This window comes from Argentina silus (assembly GCF_951799395.1).
Source record: "Argentina silus genome assembly, chromosome: 1".
Classification (NCBI taxonomy): domain Eukaryota; kingdom Metazoa; phylum Chordata; class Actinopteri; order Argentiniformes; family Argentinidae; genus Argentina; species Argentina silus.
The window spans coordinates 30859889-30880245 of record NC_139655.1 but is presented as its reverse complement, the minus strand read 5'-3'; the positions used below and the strand labels follow the sequence as shown (position 1 = coordinate 30880245).

Below are 20357 nucleotides of genomic sequence, written 5' to 3'. Positions count from 1 at the left end.
TCTTGTTTCACTGAACTCTGGGTGAACTCCCAGTGTCATGAAGAGTTCAAGGGGATTTGCTTGTCTGTTTAGGTTTTAAGCCCATCAGGGCATGAGCATGCCACTTAAAATCAAATGCACACTACTCCTTGTTTCACTTACTTTGGAGAAGCCGCATGTTTTTGAAGCAGTGTGTCATGTAATGAAAACAAGGGTAGGGTGTTTTTTTTGTTGTTGTTCCAAAGCGAGTGGTTTATTTTGGCTCAGTGATGTCATGAAGTCAAAGGTTTTCGTTTCTTTGGCTTTTCTGTGTGTCCTGATACAGTTCAGTGATTTCAATGCCCCCTTATGACACATTCTCGTCAGTGACATTTTGGAATAACCTTGCAGGCCCAAGGTTATCATATGAGAACTTGAAAGGTCCCCCTTACACAACTGTGGCATGCCTGATCTGCATTATTTAGTGCATTTACATGTAACGAAGGGTTAGGGAGTATGGAAGGTATGCAAGGGGAGTATGGAAGGGCTAGCAAGGGTGTGTTAGATAGCATGTGTCATTTGTGGTAGTTTGATGCTTCATGTGAATGAGGCATTGGTGTCCTTCATTTGAAGAGGTATAGCCATGACATTTGAATGTACAGATGTGGATGAGCCCTGTGGCAGTGAGATAGTGGAATGCATGCTCTTGGCATAACATAGCTGTCTACAATGGTTATGATAGTTGCTGATGTATGTTAACCTACAGTATAGATCCCGCCCCCCCACCCACTCATTTGCTCTATGTCTGCTAGAGGGGGTTAGGTCAGAGGGCGCGAGTGTAAGTGTGAAAAGGGCCATGGCTAATTATGCGCTTCACTCAACAGCCCAACCATCCCCTGGTGGGATCATTCTGATGCAGTTCAACTAGCATGTCCATTTCTCTCTCCCCTCAACCTTTCTAAATGGTCATTAACAAATGGCAAATGGCCATGTCTCGATTACTTCGCCTTGAGATTTTACGAACGTGTCGAGCATCCATTTGCCATGGGGTACGTGGGGGCCAGCAAGCCCACATTAGAAATGATACTGGCCACGGATGGGAAACGCCAGTAAAAACAGACCCCTAAAACACAAGTCAGAATAGCACAATAACGAGGAATGTAGGAGACAGAAATCTGAGAAGCCGTAAATGCATAATATTGTAATCTGTCAGAGGGCAGACAGCCAATTCATATCACAGCTCTGGAAAAGTCCAAGCAAGTGGAAAAACACATGAAAAAAATGGCCAGACAGTCACTCCATTGTAAACAAATATGTGGATGTATGTCAGAGTTCAGTGATTTTGACCAGTTTATTGATTTGATTTATACGTCTTAGCAGGTATAATCCATCTGTTATGTTTTTCCAGCAGAATACTGGTTTCATGGATTCAGAGGGACATATTATGATGAAAATATTAATGAAATGTTATGTGTACAGAGAATTCTTGCTGTTTGAAGTGGTTATGTCAACAATGACTCCTTGGTTATATCCTTGGGTTATTTACTGTAGGGTGGTGATGGCTGTATTCACATATTCAATGCGACTTGCCATGCAAAGTCAGGGAAGCTCATAATCCCTTCTCAAGCCCCTCAGTTTTGTCTTGGCTCCAGAGATAAGACGTGTGGCTGAACACAGTGAATTCCACCACCAGTCAGGCTTTTCCTCATCTTCACTCTCTGATTGATTACACTCCTAGCACCCGTGCCATATGATCCATCTGGGACCAAGCAGAGACAGGAATGAAGCGTGTGTTTCCAATGTCTTTGTTAGAGCAAGGCAATGACTCTCTCTTCCTCATCATCATCTCCAGCCTTAACCCCAGCCTCAGCCTTCCAACCAAACCCCTGCCCCAGGCCCTGGCCTAACCCTGGCTCATTGAAGCCAAATTATTGCACTATGAAACACTTTGTCACTGTCAAGGAATGCTATGAATGAAACAGGACAACACCCTGGATTCATTAAGTGAGTTTTTGAGGAATTAGACATTGTTCAATTCAGTTTGGATCCCTAAGCAGCTGATTGACCGCTGGCAGTTACAGGTGTGTTCCAGAGTGTGTTTCCTTTCATATCCATCATATTTTGTTGATAAATAATCCCCACATCAATCCAGTCCTGGAAACTCTCTCTTTGTCAGCTGTCAGACAGGCCAGTTGAAAGGCAAGGGTTAACTACTATCTAGATGAGAGGGAGGAAACATCATGGAATGAGCTCTAGCTCTCAGAAGGAGCAGGTACAAGTGATGATGGAGAGTTGAAACTCTCCATATGGAACAACCCTCTCGTCATTAGCCTCCATTACCACCATTAAAGGCCTGGCTTTGGGGCCCCTGGGCTGAAATGGATCCAAGATGGCCTAACGTATTTGAGGGGCAGATGCCGGCCAATGGTCTCTCCTCCCGTCAGATGTAATAGATCTACTCATGGTACATTGATATGTCAGTGATAGTGCGTTAGTAGAGTGTGTTAGTAAAGTGGAATGTTGCCAGTTGTTTTTTTTTTGCTCTTTATGGGGTTTTGGTAACAATGTATTTGATGCCACAATGTATGGATTGTAAATGTTTTCAGGGTATGATATCACTATGCATTTTGTTTAAGAAGTGCCATGTGTTGATGTTGATCAATGAATGTTTCCCCTCTAAGTAGTCCTCTCTCTCTGGTTGGTTCTTCAGGTTCAGTATGCTAGCGGTGCAGACAGCGTGGTCCAGTTCATCTTCTACCAGCCCATCATCCATCGCTGGAGAGAGACTGACTTCTTCCCCTGCTCAGTGATCTGCGGCGGGGGTAAGAGGCTGCTTGCTCCCCCCCGTGAACTTCTGCTTAATCACTACTAAACCTAACACTGCTCCCTCACACAAGACTTTTGACCAAGTCTTGAATGTCACTTTTCTGACCTGACTTTGTGACATTCGATTGGCTTTAGGATACCAGCTGACCTCTGCGGAGTGCTTTGACCTACGTAGCGGCCGGGTGGTTGTGGACCAGTACTGCCACTACTACCCAGAGAACATCAAACCCAAACCCAAACTGCAGGAGTGCAACATGGACCCCTGTCTTGCCAGGTCAGTGATCTAATAACATTTATTTCAGTGGGACAGAGTACCATCATTTGTCATCTATTATAATGTCATAGTATTGTGCCATTATATACAGTGCCCTGTGTAAGTAATAGGACAGTGAAGCATTTTTTCTTCTTTTGGCTCTATACTGTACTCCAAAGGTTTGAATGAAATGCTGAAATGTTCAATTGGATTTAAATCTGAAGATTGACTTGGCCAGTCAAGAACATTCCACTTTTTGGCCCTGAAAAACTCCCTAGTTGCTATGGTAGTATGTTTTGAGTAATTGTCTTACTGTTTGATGAAGCGCCATCAAATGAATTTGAAGGCATTTGCTTGTACTCGAGCAGACAAGATGTCTCTGTACATTTCAGAATACATTCTCCTGCTGCCATCAGCAGTTACATCATCAATTAAGATAAGTTAGTCAGTTCTAGTGGCAGCCATACATGCCCAAACCAAAAAAAAACCTCCACCATTTTTCACAGACAGGTGGCATGCTGTACATAATTTTTTCTCAAAACATTCCACTTGCAATCACTCTGGTACATGATAATATTCATCTGTCCACAAGACCTTTTTCCAGACCTCTGCAGGCTCAATAGGTACTTTTTTAGCAAACTAACCTGACCATACTTTGGTACTTTGACCAACTAATGGTTTGCACCTTGCAGTGGAACCGTATACATATTCTAGTCATAGTCTCTGACACATTCACACCAACCTCCTGGAGGGTGTTCTTGATCTGTGGGACAGATGTTTTTTTTGTTTTCTTTTTTATTATGGTGAGCATTCTTCAGTCATCCATTGTAGAAGTCTTTCTTGGTCTACCAGACCGTTTGCGATTGTTGAGCTTTTTTTTCTTTTTGATGATATTGCCAACCGCTGATTTTGGCAAGCTTAAGGTTTTGGCTATGTTTCTCCGATTTTTCAGCCTAATAATGACTTCCTTGACTTTCATTGACACCTCTTTGGTCCTCATGTTGACAGACATCATTAACAGACTCTAAAGGCAAACACATAGCCTAGAATCAATACTACACATTGACAGCTCTCTTATGCCTGCACAAATGATGACGGCACACACCTAACTTACCATAAACACCTGTCAAGCCAATTGTCCCATTACTTTTGGTGCCCTAAAATAGGGGGACTGTGTATAAAAAGTGTTGTCATTTCTAAATATTGAAACCACTGTGTAAACAAATACCCTCACATAAAAGCAGAGAATCTCTACTTTAACCTCATAGTAATTGTTTGATTTCAAATCCAATCTTTTGGGTTATAGAGCCAATTATTGCAGGGCACTGTATGTCATAATTGGGCTGCTAGAGTATAGTGTTGTTCTTGTTGCAGTTGTTTTTAGTTATATGATTTACAGTTCACTATCCTCTTTCAGCGATGGCTACAAGCAAATCATGCCTTATGACCTCTACCACCCACTGCCCCGGTATGTGTTGTGAAAAGACTGTTGGAAGCTTTTCACTCTGGAGCTCTTGTTTTGTTCAGTTTGATAAACAGCTGTAACCCTCACCCTACACACACACACACACACACACACACACACACACACACACACACACACACACACACACACACACACACACATACACACACACACACACACACACACACAGAGACACACACACACACACTCTCTTCAACGAAATATACATCCTTCTCCTTGTCAACATCAACACATATTCCCTGTTGAATTTCAAAGATATTGATCCCGAAACCAGAGGTCTAGTATGCTTTCATTCATTTCATTCATTCACACACACACACACACACACACACACACACACACACACACACACACACACAGTATAAGACAGAACTCTTGAGTAGTCCCAATAACCTTTCCAGTTTCGAGACAGATTCACAAATCACAACATTGACAATTGACATTGTTATTGTCAGGCCTCTTCTAGCTCTTGATTTTACAACTCCTGACCCTTGACCTCTGTGCTGTCAGGTGGGAGAGTAGCCCCTGGACGTCCTGTTCCACCTCGTGCGGCGGGGGGATCCAGAGCCGCTCCGTTTCCTGTGTGGAGGAGGACATGCAGGGCATCATCACCCCCACGGAGGAGTGGAAGTGCCTCTACGTTCCCAAGACAGCCATCCTGCAGCCCTGCAACACCTACGACTGCCCCACCTGGCTGGCACAGGACTGGTCACCAGTAAGACACTTCAATACACCTGCAGATGTGTCCCTTTCCCCACCCTGCCACCATCTCTCTCTGGCTCTGTTGGTAGGAGGCACCATGCTCTGTAGGCTCATTGGTTCAGCTTGAGTGTATTGCAGAGTTCAAGCAGTAATACCATAATGAACAGATAGTCTATCTCCTCATTTAGACCCTGTTAAATAGGAACAACCTTAGCCTTGATTGCTTGCCCAAGGGCACTCTGCTGCTGAACTAAAAGCTTGACGAGAGTCTCAGTGAAACTTCACAAAGGTTGGACGTCTCAAGTCTTGAAGCCAAAAACTGTTCTCGCTGCAGCTAACCACCTGACCCTGCACTCATGCGCCAGCAAGCAGCTCATTAGTCTCTGATTGGCCACATTGCCCTTGAGCAACATGTTAATTAACACAAAAAACGGAAGAAAAACGGCTTGATTAATCTTCTTTGGGGCCAGGCGGAGGCAGCATGAAAAAAGGACAACATTAACCAGACATTTCGATGTGTGAATTTATCCACCCCTTAATTCAGACCATAAGCGGTGTTCTCGACATAGCAGGAACACTTGTAACCGCGAAAGTAAACCCAAGCTAAAACTGAGCTCTCCCGTGAGTTTACCAGTAGCAATGCTTGCCCCTCCCCCCTTCACCTCCATCCTGCCGGCCCTAGCATGTCCAAAACACACAAAGCTTTAATTAAAAGCCCAAAGTCAACGGTGCCACACATGCAGGTTATCAAGTGCCTGCAGTTGTACCGGTCCAAACCCCCTGTGGAGGTGGCTAGCTGTGTCACAGAAGAGATGTATTGGACAGTTCACTATTTCTTGCCTTATTTGGCACAGTGGCAATGTCATCTATCATCAACCAATCAGAAATCCAATAATGCTCCCCTGTAACTTTTAAGTTCATAGGGAAATGAACCTCCACTCTCCTCTGAGCGTACGTGGAGACCCGAAGAGACAGATTTGTGGCCCCCTAAAAAACCCGGGACACTGTTTACCTTGCACATTCCTCCCTCTGAACTCCCTTTAAATGCTTGTCTTGGCAGAGGATGCACAAAAAAAGGCCCTTTGCAGGCAGCCAGCCGGCATAGGATTTTTGTGGGTCTTTCTCCGTTTTCTCCCCTCGATTCGAAACCAGGAGCGTCAGAGTCACAGAAATGCAAAGGTCTGAATAGAGACATTGTCAGTAGCAGAGAGAGATGGTCCAGGACAGAGTGAGAAGTGATACAAGTGAAATCATTAGATTGGGTCTTGGCGAAATGACTACACTTCATTTTCATGTAGTATGTAGTATGTAGTATTTTCATGTAGTATGTAGTATGTAGTATTTTCATGTAGTATGTATGTAGTATGTATGTATAATATGTAGTCTTAACAACTCATGTGAATCTGCTGATGACTAGACTGGATAGATGAGGTAATGGAGGATGATCTTTTATTTAGCAAAGCCTGTTAGTGAACACATTTTTATTTATCCTTTATTTTATTTGTTAATAAACTAAACTTCCAGACAGACAAAATCACACAATATTTCAACAAAAGGCAGAGGGGGAAAAATGAAAATCTAAAAAAGAATGAATGGAAAAAAAGAACAACAATGACATAAACCCTTAACCCATAAACACAACCAGATTAAAAAAGCAATGTGGATAACAGACAAAAGCAATAGAAGATGATATTTGTATTTAGCAAAGGCTGTTACAGTTACCACATATCAGTGTATGTGGGCCATGTGGAAATCAAACACACAACTCTGGCATTACGCGCTCCATTCCGCAACCAACTGAGCCATTAGAGCCACTGATTGCTGACATTGTGTTGACAGTGTTCTCCCCTATCCCCTTCAGTGTACAGTGACGTGTGGACAGGGCCTGCGCTACAGGGTGGTCCTGTGTATCGACTACAGGGGTCTTCACGCTGGAGGCTGCAACCCCACTACCAAGCCTCACATCAAGGAGGAGTGCCTGGTCACTGTGCCATGCTACAAGCCTATAGGTAAGCAGCTGCCCCTAAACAAACTGTGCATGCGCGCACACACACACACACAAACATACACACACACACACACACAGACACACACACACACACAAATATACACACATTTGCAAACACACACACACACAAACACACACACACACGCACACAAATACACACACGCGCAAAACAACTCACTCTTTCTCCGCTGCTTTAGAGAAGCTCCCAGTCGAGGCTAAGCCTCCGTGGTTCAAGCAGGCCATCGAGCTGGAGGAGGAGATAGTCGTGTCGGAGGAGCCCACGTGAGTTTTGGGGGCCCCGATGGGCCACACTGTCCCCTTACACAGTGATCTTCATAAGATGTGCAGGCTTTTGTTCCTGGCCAGCAGTAACAATGAATTTGATTTACGTAGAGATTTCTGCTGTTCAAAGTGCATGTTAGTGCCCTATACCTAAGTAGTAATTCTGTCATTAATATAGTCATAACATAGTAACAACATGTTGTTATGTCTAATGTGCTTATTACAGCCAAGACTGTATGTTACTGAACAATTGGTTTCACACTCTCACTGAAAAGCCTTAGACAACAAGATGGCCTCCGGAGCCATTTGGCACAGTCACCTACGAGATGACAACCACCGTTTCCTCTAGAAAGCGGATGCTCTGTTGAAACCATTACAGGTGCGGTGATTTAGGTGGAGAAACGCGGCTATAGCCACAGCTACGGCGTCTCCAGATGCAGAACCCGGAAAACAGGGAGATTTACAACATTAAATATCCGTTTTACAGATTTAACGTCGCTCCGCCGGGGGAAGGAAGTGAGAGCCAGGCCCCAGATACTGGGTTTCTGCAAAGGCCTCGGGGTCCCCTGGCTGTGATTTACCTAGAGGTTAAACTGAGGTAGACTTAGGGCCTTGCTGTTGCGTCCTGTATAGTAGCTCCAACCATGTCAACATCCATTTTCTCCAAGCCTTTCGGCAGCTGCAGTTCTGTACATATTCGGTTTTCTCGAAATTGAATGAACTATGTTAATTTGTTTGCCCTTCCACCTGTGTGTGTGTGTGTGTGTGTGTGTGTGTGTGTGTGTGTGTGTGTGTGTGTGTGTGTGTGTGTGTGTGTGTGTGTGTGTCTGTGTGTGTGTGTGTGTGTGTGTGTGTGTGTGTGTGTGTGTGTGTGTGTGTGTCTGTGTCTGTGTGTGTCTGAGTACCAGAGAGGTTTCATCCCTTTTTGCTGACACACTGAAACAGCTTTGTCGAGGTTGATAAATGGACGAGGATTTTGGCAGCCATTGTTGACTCCAATGATAATGCTGGAATATGTCATGAAATGTCTCCTCCAATGTGATTCAGTTCTCTCATCAAGACCAGCAGCACCATTACCCAATATCCTTCATGACATGGAATAGCATGTTAGCCTTTTTGAAACATCTCTTTCTCTGACTTGTGTTTTGGAGAGAGAAGCAAGAGAGAGGCACCCAGTGCCAAAGCATATGATTTTGAAAGCATGTCTTCCCCCAAAAAGCACATAAATAACTGCGTATAATACGCTGTCGCTTGCAGGCCAACAACAATATCTGCCTGCCATATGGGTCCAGGTTACGGATGTGAGAGAATCGAGGAGGAAATGCCTGTGTTAGACTTATTGCACCTCCATCGCCAGGGCTTTAAGCCTGCCATTAACCACCGCTGTGCAACTGCATGAAAAACCTTTCACACCCGTGACCAAACAAAAGGATTCTATTGTTGGAACAGCGGAACGCGAATTAATTTCAACTAAATGAGCATTTGTAAGATACCAACACATTTGATATTATAACATGTCTTAAGTTATAATCACTTGACAATGAAGTGCAGCAAGACTCCATGAAGAACACCCACCTTGTTTACAAAGTCACAGATGTGTCCTATCCAGCTACCCATAAATACAGACATCATTGCAGACCTAGGGACCCCAATTTGCTGGAGCAAAAATTACCTAACAAGTCAGAATACTCTACAGCATGATTGTTGTACCTTGTCTTTAAAAATGTTTCTGAGAAAACACTTTTTTTTAACCAGAGTTTTAGTAAAACAGTCTGAAAATACATTTGCATATCATGGAAACACTAGACACATTATTCAAAACTCCCATTGGATTATTTCTCATTGCATCTATTAGAAATATGAAGGTAAAGATGGCTGACTTTACTCCCATATTATACATTTTTGCACATGCAAATTGGAGCCTCTAGTGTTGACATTGTAGCTGATGTTCTAATCCCCAACTCATGCCTGTGACTCATCTGTTTGTATATCACAAATTACTCTTTAAGCACTTGTAAAGACCCAACTAAACTGCAATTATGAGTTATTTATTGAAGTGGCTTGTAAAGCTGAGAATGTTGCTTTGTTGTGGTTTCACAGCTCAGCCAGGGAAGAATGTCTGACACCAGTTCATAGATGTAAACATTTCTGTGCTTTCCATGTCGGAATGCAACACCAATAGAATGTCTTGGTGGATTGGAGAGAGGCCAGAGGAAACTGAACTGTGGTTCCATTATAAGTCCATTAGGTAAAATGATGACCCACTGCGGGCACATATGAGGCTATCCTTGGTGTGTGTGTGAATACCAGCCTGTAAAAAGTTATATGGGTATTCTATTCAAACACTGAAGAGTAATAAGTTATGCCCAAGTGAAGATCAGAATACCAAGATCAAGATGGTTTCTGAAAGGGTCAGGGTAATATTGTTCTCCAAATTGGTCTCTTCTGTCCAGAATAGTTTTGATTATACCATGTGCAGTACATTCTGATATGGGCTCATCCAAGGTGTTGAGTGTATAAACAGTTGTTTTTTAATCAGGAATAGACACACAGTAATGCTTTCAAGTGTATTGATAAGAACACTTCATTGTCTGTCTAGCCCTACTGTATCTGCGACCTTCTTCTTTCATTGGGCTCTGCTCCCTCTGAGGAAGTTCAATGACCCAGGAGTCTCTGGATGCCGCTCTCTCTCTCTCTCTCTCTCTCTCTCTCTCTCTCTCTCTCTCTCTCTCTCTCTCTCTCTCTCTCTCTCACTCTCACTCTCACTCTCACTCCCTCCCTATGACTCCCTTCCTAACACAGTTGCATGTGTGACAGCTCTGTTTCTGAGCCCTACCTTTCTCACACTCCTGAAGGCAGGCTGGCGATCAAGCCGTCCAGCTTTCGGAGAGGCCAATAAAGTCCACTGATCTACAAGTATTTCCCCTCTCTGATCCATTCTTAAAGACGAGGAAGGACGCATCAAAGCAATTTATCCAAGAGAGGCCGCTCCTAATGCCTCGCAGCTGTTCAATTAACCACAGCAGGGCTGGGTTTCAGAAATACTTTGTCAGTTTATGAACTTAGCAAATGACTAAAATCTGTGAGAGTCGGGGAAATGCCAGAACGCGGCTCTGTTCTCTATCTCTGAGACTTTAGCTTTACTGCTGGTCTGTATTTTACACAACTTTATCAGATATTCAGTAGTATTGTCTATTTGTAAACTTGTGTTATTTATTATGTGTGTGTGTGTGCGTGCGTGCGTGCATGTGTGTATAACTGTGTCCATGCATGTGTTTAAACCATCATTGGTGTGTTTGCAGGTTCATCCCGAGGCCCTGGCAGCCCTGCAGTAGAACATGTGGCGCAGGGACCCAGAGGCGGACAGTGAAATGCCAGGTCATGCTGTCCTTCACCCAGACGGTGGCTGACCTACCGGATGATGAGTGTGAGGGGGCCAAGCCTCTGGGGAGCCAGCCCTGCTATCGTACCCCCTGCCCTGGGCTGGAGGGCCAGGAGGAAGAGGAGGAGGAGGATGGGGCCCCTCAGAAAGAGGAGCTGCATGATTGGGAGTATGAAGGATTCACAGAGTGCTCTGAGAGCTGTGGAGGAGGTATGGAACATAGGGTGCCTAACTGTACCCACACTTTCAGATGTGGCAACACATACAGTATATATGATGACAGTTAGAAGAGCACTTTTACCATTAAAGGTCATACATCACTGACTCCCATTCTGACAGCAGCTGGGCTAGCACCATGCCAGGGAGACAGCTTATTCCAACATTCTGCCAGCTCCAGTTAGGAACACCTTTTATCTCTGGGCACCTCTGAAGCCCAGCCTTGCACAATTTAAAAGCCCCCTCTTCGCCCCCTTCCTTCCTCTGTACTGTCCTGTGTGTGTGTGTGTGTGTGCGTGCGTGCGTGCGTGCGTGCGTGCGTGCGTGCGTGCGTGCGTGTGTGTCTGTGTGTGTTTGTTCATGTGAGTGCATGTGTATGTGTGTGAAAACCCCAAGCCCCCATTCTGGGATGATTAGAGACCCGTATCTGGTGTCACACACACAACCAGAGGGCTGCGCTCCTGTGGACCATCACACCAGTGCCTCCTTTGAAGTCACGGGACAGCATCTGCCACCCCCATTATCGCCCCCTGACATCAGAAGCGAGCTCAGAGATTTATGTACAGCCACCTTTAACACACACTGACATCACGTCCTGAACGTTTCTTCAATGTGGGAACTAGATCCATAGCAGGCACCTCTGTTGTTTTCATGTTCATTTGGCCCCGTTTGATTTGTTTTCACAAAGGCCATAATATTTGGGTTTTCTCCATTGCAACGGCTGTTGCTGATGTTCATGCTTGTGTGCTCAGCTCTAGTATTATGCACTGAAATAAAGGCCTACTCTTGCACTGTATCATTAATTTCATAATTCTATAAAAACGGTTTTGGAGCAGCAAATTGTGAGCAGACATTTACTTTATGTCTTTTGTTTTTAGTTTTTTGTCCACCTCCTGTTTTCCATTTGAGTTGGCTTAATTCCTCTCTCTCAACCAATATGTAAATAACCATAAAAGAGATCTTCATCTCTACACATAACTTTGGGGCTAGCATTCACAGATGCTACTGTTGGTTTGTTTTGATCTATTTTTCCTATGAAGCGCATTGTATTACATTTGTGTACGAAATGTGCTACAGTATATAAATAAAGTTTGATTTGATTTGATGTACAATAAATGGTCCTCAGTATAACTTCTGAAAGGATTTCCTCTTGAAGGACAGCAAACGTCAGTCAACATGTGTTATGTGCGGTTGTACTGTAGGGGTGCAGGAGGCGGTGGTGATCTGTCTCAACAAGCAGACGAGGGAGGCAGCCGATGAGAGCCTGTGTGTGACGTCACGCCGGCCACCGCAGCTCCTCCAGGTCTGTGCCGCCCAAACCTGCCCACCCAGGTAAGACCCCACAACCTGACGAAAACATTGCCCTTGTACATTACCCCCATAGGTCAGCTGTGCCAAGTTAAGAGAAACACCATGTTTCTCCTTAAAATATGTTTTAGTGGTCTTTTGAATGTTATTCAGTTACTCCTCCACCATTTGAAATGTGTTATGTCTGATAATTGAGAGCAGATTTCCATGTCCAAATGTATCACTTCCACTACGAAATATGAAGGGGAATATGTCTAAACCCACCGAGCTATGTCTCTTTCAGTCAAGGGAGACATCTAACCTCAAACTAGTCCTACTCACCAGTAGACTGGGCCATTTACCCTAGTCCATCATACCTACCTTGGGGACAGCTGAGTGTTCCCAACCTCCCTTGTCATCACTCTCAACTTAACCCTACTCCTCAGCCCACTTAACCCACCCTTCAACAGTTCTTCAGTTAGCCTCACTCCCAGACCCAGTCACTTTGACAAGGAAGGACGGAGACAAATGGTTAGTCCCTCTGAGGGCAGGAAATTAAGCCAGTATGGAAGCCAGTAGGAAGCAGTCTGAGACAGACACAATGGAGATCAGATATCAGCCGGGACAGCCCCCCGAGGGCCTCTGTAATATCAGACCTGTCCGTCGTCTGCAGAGTGAAGAGCTCCAAGAGGAACAGCACAGACTTAAGGTATATGTCAGGGGAGGCTGGTGGAGGTAGAAATCAGAGGACAGGCTCCATTCTATGCAAACAATGAGCCTGTCCTCCGATTTCTACTTCCACCAGCCTCCATGGTATATGTACAGTGTATGGCACATTCTGACAGTGATTCAACGTGGATGCTTTACCAAAAATGTATTACTCACAGTCTGGGATTCAATCAATTGAAAGTGGAGAGTTTCGGCACGCACAGAGCATTCAAATGTGTTTGATTTGTGTATAGATATTGTATGTACTGTCATGAAACATCTGCATTATGACATATGTATCTGTAAGAGATATGTATTTGGGACATTACACAGTATATTGTTAAAATGTCTGAACCATAGCAGAATGATGAGTAGATTTTGTGGTAGGCCACACGTTCAGAGTTTAGAGTTTACAGTCCCGGTGTTCTACTGCTGCTCATACTCGTTAGAAAACGTAGGGGCTCGCCGCCTGCCCCCGGTCTATTTTTCCAGGCCTCGGATTCTGTTTTCAAGCACAACAAACGCTGTGTTGAACTTGTTTCCCTTGGCCCGTGACCCCCTCCCTCAGGCCTCCTCATCCCCGTCCCATTTTCAACAACAGGGTTTGGATCCTTTTTCCTCCAAAGCGAAGCCATGGACCCTGTTTGCTTTCCTGGAGATAATCACTGATCTGTATGCAGTTGAATAAGTCGGCAGATAAAGTTAGAGATGGTTTGGTTGGTTGGTTGGATAGAATGTTAGATAGATAGATAGATAGATAGATAGATAGATAGATAGATAGATAGATAGATAGATAGATAGAATGAGCCCGGGGTACTTCAGTGGAGTGGGTAGACAGTTGGTTTATCAATCAAACAATCAATCAAGCTTTATTTCAAACAAAATTGCAATACAAGGTGCTTAACAGTAAAATTGTAAACAGTAAAATACATAAGTACAGAACATACAAGCATACATACATAAATATATACATACTTACATACATACATACATACATACATACATACATACATACATACATACATAGAGAATAGAATAGAAATAGAAATAATAATGGATTAAGAGTAAATAATGGTAAATAAAAAGAAAACAAAAATAGAAGTGCAAATGGGTTAAGAGAAAGTTAAGCTAAAAAGGTGTCTTGAGGTTTCTTTTAAAAGTGTTTATGGATTGTGTGTTTATGGATTGTGACACCCTATTCCAGAAGCGAGGACCATAGACACTAAAAGCTGCCTCCCCGTATTTCTTTGTCCTCACCCCGGGCATGACTAAAAGACCAGTGTCAGAGGACCTGAGAGGTCTCGATGGACTGTAAACTGAAAACATATCTGACAGGTATTCAGGCGCTAGACCATTTAGTGATTTGAATACCAGTAAAAGGATCTTGAAATCAATTCTAAAACTGACAGGCAGCCAATGAAGAGACTTTAAGACAGAAGAGATGTGTGTTCTTCGTCTGGTCTTGGTCAATACACGTGCTGCTGCATTCTGAATGATCTGTAGCTTGTTTATAGTTGCATAAGTCTCTCAGTATCTGCCTGGTAGAGAAATGGTTGCACTTTGGCAATATTTCTAAGGTGATAAAAAGCGTTTTTAGTGATATTACTGAATAAAATAAATAAACTGATAAACTTGGTGTTTTGTCCTAGAGACTTTAAGCTAGTGCATAGTTTCTCTCGTTCAACCTTTGTTTCGATGATTAAGACCTCCGTCTTATCTTTCCTAAACCAGTCTGAAACGGACCAACACAATTTTGTAATCTTTTAGTAAGGATGTCATGATCAACTGTATCAAATGCAGCGCTTAAATCTAAGAGTACTAATATTGTGAGTTTATTGTCATCTATATTCATTCTTAAGTCATTTACGACCTTAACTAGTGCTGTCTCAGTACTATGGTGGGGACGAAAACCAGATTGAAATTTCTCAAGTGTACCGCTGAAATGAAGGTAATCATTTAGCTGTCTGAATACTAGTTTCTCAAGAATTTTACTTAAAAAGGAAAGGTTTGAGATTGGCCTGAAGTTATTTAGTACTAAAGGATCCAGGTTATTTTTCTTTAGGAGGGGTTTTACAACAGCATTTTTCATTGCCTTGGGGAAAGTACCAGTGAGCAGGGAGTCAGATTGGTGAGGGTCAAGGAGGCTGTTTTGAAGGAGATAGTGAGACAGTTGGTTAGAGACAGCACGTTCATGGGTTTTAGATAAGGAGAGAAGCGATACCGGTCTGTAGTTATGGACAGCAGATGGGTCAAGAGTTGGTTTCTTGAGAAGAGGCTTGACTCTGGCTGTCTTAAAGGCAGCTGGGACAGATCCTGTGGATAGAGAGGAATTGATTATGATGGTAAGGAATGGACAGAGGAAGAGAGAGCCGTGAGGGGAGGGTACACAGGTTCCAACGAGAGGATACAGTGTGGGTAAAGTCTGACTGGGAGGGGGTGGATTTGAGGGGAAGATACAAGATACAAAATGGTGATCAGAAACTGGAAGAGGGGTAACATTAAGGTTGGAGGTATGGGACGATCTGGTGAAGACAAGATCGAGCTGATTGCCCGCCTCATGAGTCGGAGGAGAGTGGGACAGGTTAAGGTCGAAGGAGGAGAGAAGGTCAAGTACTCCAGACGAGTGAAGCTTCTCTGACTGGATGTTGAAGTCACCCAGTAGTGTGAGCGGTGTGCTGTCCTCAGGGAAGAAGCTGAGAAGAACATCCATCTCTTCTAAGAAGTCGCCAACAACAATGTGAAGTTTGACAGGGGAGGTGACAGAAACAGCATGGAATTCGAAGGTGGATATGGACAGTCACTTAGGTGAGATGAGGAGTCCTGTGCATCCCCCTCGACCAGAGAGTCGAGGGGAATGAGAAAAGGAGTAGGCATCAGAGAGGGCTGCTGGAGTAGCTGTGTTTTCTGGTGTAATCCATGTCGCTGTGAGAGCAAGGAAGTGGAGGGATATGAAGCAGGTGTAAGCTGAGATAGCCTCTGCTTTCCGGACCGCTGACTGGCAGTTCCAAAGTCCTCCCACAACAGTGAGGTCGTGGTCAGATGAACATGGTTGGTAGACTAGATTAGATGGGTGGCGAGGGGGGATGTAGCATCTATGTGTCCTCCTGAGGGATGAAATAACAGGAATGGGGAGAAAGCACATCGTGATATTTGCCGGTATAGAGATAGGTTTGTGGGCAATACAAGATGTAGGTAGTGCTCAATATACTCAGAGTAGTGAAAAAATAAATCAATGGAATAAAAATACTTTGCAGTTTGGCCTTCCTCTCAGGCCTTCCTCGATGGACTCCACAGATTGACTCCTTTGTCTTCGTGTCAGGAGGCTGTCGCAGAGGCTGTCGCTCTTTGACCGTCAGGATAGAAGTGCAGATTCTGTAATTGCTGATGACTGCAGCCCCTCCCATGGTTGCAGCCCCTCCCACCTAACAATCAGTTAACGACCTGACAGACTTCACCACTCAGTCCAAATGTATTTAGTTCTAGTCGAAGCTGAGTAGGGACTTAAATACCTTGCAGAGAAGTTTCAGCCCCTCCCACTGGAGATTGACAACAATTGGACTTATGATTTATTGGTTTTCATTAGTTTAAGAGATTTTATTTATTACTAAAGTCCATTTTCTCTTTTTAGGTTCACTGTTGGTTCAACCATAGGCAGCTTCTTCATAGCTTTTGACCATCCTTTTGACCACCTCTATGCCATCCTTGTCTGTGTTGATGCAGGTGGGAAACAGGAGAGTGGAGTTTGTGCTCTGCCACCTGTGGCGTGGGTCTCATGACGCGTACTGTGGCCTGCACTCACCATCCTTCCAGGGACAGCAACCGCACAGAGAGCGTGAGGGACGAGGAGTGTCGGACCCCAAAGCCCAGACCTGTCCAGGCGTGCAACCGCTTCGACTGCCCTCCCATGTGGGACCCACGTGACTGGGGACAGGTAAGACCATGTGCAGGACACTGGGAGAGTGGATTTCCTGATTACAAACTCATAATTTTCCCAATATCCTTTTTCCACAATTAGCCTTTGGTAAAGGGATAGGTCACTCTTTTACAACTTAAAGTCAGATGGTTCCTTACTTTGAAAGTCGTCTATGGACAAGGAGGGTTTAAATAGCCACTACGTACTTCAATTAACTTTAGCCACTGCCAGAAATAAACCAATGGAAGTGATTGACCAAATCACCTCAAATTAAAAAGGTTTTTGCAAACATAGTGTTCCCGTAGCTGTGGTGGCGGGACCCAGAGGCGAGACATGCTGTGTAAGCAGAGACTGGCGGACGGCAGTGTCCTAGAGCTGCCTGACACCTTCTGCCCCTCTCTGATCCCCCCAACCCAGCAGCCTTGTGACCAACAAGAGTGCCCGCCTCGTTGGGCCACCACAGACTGGTCGCAGGTACTGATGCATCTAAATCAATCAATCAATCAATCAACTAATCAACCTAAGTATTCATTCTAATCTATCAATTAATTATGTGATGTTTGGGCAACACATTATTCAACAGTCTGCTTTACTCATGTGCACCATTTGGTACCAGGTAGTTAGTAGTTCCTGTGTGTCCTTTCCATTGGCTAGTGCTCGACCACCTGTGGAGAGGGGAGCCAGAGGCTACAGGCGGTGTGCAGGAGGCAGGGGGAGGGAGGGCAGCTCCAGACCGTTGCCCCCGAGGCCTGCGCCCCCACACCCCAGCCCACCAGAGTCCGAGCATGCTCCCTTAGGCCCTGTGAGAGTAAGAGATCCTCTGTTTGGGGACGAGGCCTATACTGTTCATTCATACTGTAGTCAGAGAGAGAGTAGCCAGAGGGGTTAGACACCAAGCAAGCATAACATTCCAGAGTCAACTATGAATCCACTTGAGCTGCATATGTAGCATGCCATATGTGTGTAAGTCAGGGTTGAGGTACATTCAGTTTGAACTAGAAATTCTCAATTGAAAACAACAGCCATTTTTGAATTTATGCGTAAAATGAAAGTTACGACTAACCCTGTTTTCAGTCCGATTTGTTTTCAGTTACAGTAGTTCTTGTAGTTGAGTATTAAGATGAATTGAAGATCTTATACCTCTTTTAAAGATGCATTTTGCTTAACTATTTGTTTGAGTAAAATTGTGTGCTATTCCTTTTTCCTCCCAGAGACCATCAAGCCATTGGTTGTGAAGCCGGACCCCAGCATCCTGGCTCAGAAGAAGGTGTACATCCAGTGGAAGAAGGGCAAGAAGCTGCAGTTCGTGGTGGGCGGCTACGCCTACCTGCTCCCCTGGACCTCAGTTGTCCTCCGCTGTCCTACCCGCCACTTACGCAAGGGCCACATCCAGTGGCTAAAGGAGGGGAAGCCTCTGGCCGGCCTGCCCCACCTCTCGCTCACCCCAATGGGATACGTCAAGATCCAACAGCTCCGGCCCTCTGACACAGGAGTCTATACATGTGTAGTGGGTCAGAACCAGGAGCACTTTGTGCTCAAGCTCATTGGCGGTAAGCAGAAGCTCACTGTGCCCGAAGGGGAGTCTTGGCTCACCAATGCCCAGGGGAAGGCGAGCCAGCCGGGTGTAGCGATGGTGGGAGAGAGGGAGCTGCGTCTCTCTCTCAGTCAATACGACACCATCGTCCAACGCCTTCTCGACCTCAAAGGCTCCACTCAAGATGGCCTCAGCTTTGTCGAGATTCCCGACTCCAGCGAAAGGAACAGGTCCACCCTAGAGGACGAGGAGTCCCTGGAACCCTCCAGTCCCATTATGTTAGTGGTGGACACCCATCGACTAGATGAGGTCACCCGCAACCTGTCTGAGGGTTTGGGAGAATCTAAGGGGGAACAGCTCATCGCTCAGCTACTCAGTGAGCTGACCAGGAGCCATGGGGAGAGCAATGAGTCCACCCTGCACCCCCCGGAGAGGCCTGAATCCTCCACCCAGGGCCCCTTCACTCACAAGCCCAACACCAAAGCCTCTATCCAGGCGACCAGGCCCAGAGGCCCTGTTATAATCCAGAGACCCCACAAGGTTGGTGGAGTGTCGTCCTCGGAAGTGGTGGCCCATGTGGGGACCCCAATCCTGCTGTCCAGACAGGCGTTGAGTGTGGAGCTGTGGTGCGAAGTGCTTGGAAACCCTGAGCCCACCATCGTCTGGGCAAAGGATGGGAAGGAGCTTTGTTACAGTAGCAGGTAAGGAGGACTACCCCCGGCTCATGACACAGACTAAGCCTATTCTTGGAATAATTTGGCATTGACACGTTGGTAACAGTTGCCTCTATACCTGTGTAATAACTGTAATTACTATAGTAACAACATTAGTATGTTGTTACCTAGGCATTATATTTTCATGGACTGTGTTTATGCTCAGTGTCACCACTAAGGTTCTACACCTCTGTTTTGGGTAACTAACTGTCCTGAGTTCAGTTGCTGTCTTGTTTGTGTTAGAACTGTCTTGAATTCAGCTGTTGTCTTGTTTGTGTTAGAACTGTCCTGAGTTCAGTTGCTGTCTTGTTTGCGTAAGAACTGTCCTGGGTTCAGTGGCTGTCTTGTTTGTGTGGTGGCAGAGTAGGCCTCTTGCCAGGCGGTTCCCTGAGGATCCAGGCTCCTGGCGATGTGGACACAGGACTCTACACCTGCACTGCAAGGAACCATCTGGGCTCTACCTCACTGTCCTCACGGCTGCAGATGTCAGGTAAGAGACACATTATCAACATATTAAGAACATGCTACTAACATGCAGTACCATATCAGACTCAGATAAGAACGTTAGTATAGAGTAGTGTTGGTGTCCATTCCTGGTCTTGGCTTTTAAATCCAAGGCCAGAACTAGAATTCACACCTAATTCGAACCCAGCAAATCTTCAAGATTAAATCTTCAAGACCTAGCAAATCTTCATTCTTTAACAACAGCTCCCCACAAACACACACACTAAACTCCGGAGGCCAGTCTTGCTGAGTCAGCAGTGGAGAATGTCCACAGCACGTGGCTGGGGTCACCTCGGAGCTGCTCCGACTCTCCTCTCCACAGAGTATGATTAGTCACGACCTCCCCGCACTGTGAACAAAGAGCCGCCACTGTCGGTTTCCTGATGCACCGGCCTTTCCTTCTCCATCCGACAACGATTACAGACTCCAGGCAGCGTTTCAAAGCAGATTAAGTGGGTGCGCCCGCTCGCCTAATCTAAATGGAGGGGATAAGAGGCTTAAAGTGTTGAAAAGGGTCCAAACTATGTCTTCCGAGCCTTTCAAGTACAGCCCAGCAAAAGGCCACGTATCATGGGTGTATTTCCG

At 45.1% G+C, this 20357-nt stretch overlaps 1 protein-coding gene across 1 annotated transcript in view; it reads left to right on the top strand.

Annotated features, from left to right (window-relative positions):
- The window catches only part of LOC310814605 (ADAMTS-like protein 1), a gene marked incomplete at both ends in the record, with an annotated part of 105115 nt that overhangs the window by 81538 nt on the left and 3220 nt on the right, over positions 1-20357 (top strand). Inside the window, 13 exons of the mRNA XM_083684100.1 lie at positions 2669-2780; positions 2920-3058; positions 4455-4505; positions 5034-5238; positions 7087-7234; positions 7431-7515; positions 10818-11107; positions 12316-12445; positions 16829-17039; positions 17316-17495; positions 17676-17829; positions 18233-19256; positions 19631-19758. Coding sequence (XP_083540226.1) covers positions 2669-2780; positions 2920-3058; positions 4455-4505; positions 5034-5238; positions 7087-7234; positions 7431-7515; positions 10818-11107; positions 12316-12445; positions 16829-17039; positions 17316-17495; positions 17676-17829; positions 18233-19256; positions 19631-19758 — 2857 coding nt within the window. The remainder of the gene's footprint in view (positions 1-2668; positions 2781-2919; positions 3059-4454; positions 4506-5033; positions 5239-7086; positions 7235-7430; positions 7516-10817; positions 11108-12315; positions 12446-16828; positions 17040-17315; positions 17496-17675; positions 17830-18232; positions 19257-19630; positions 19759-20357) is intronic.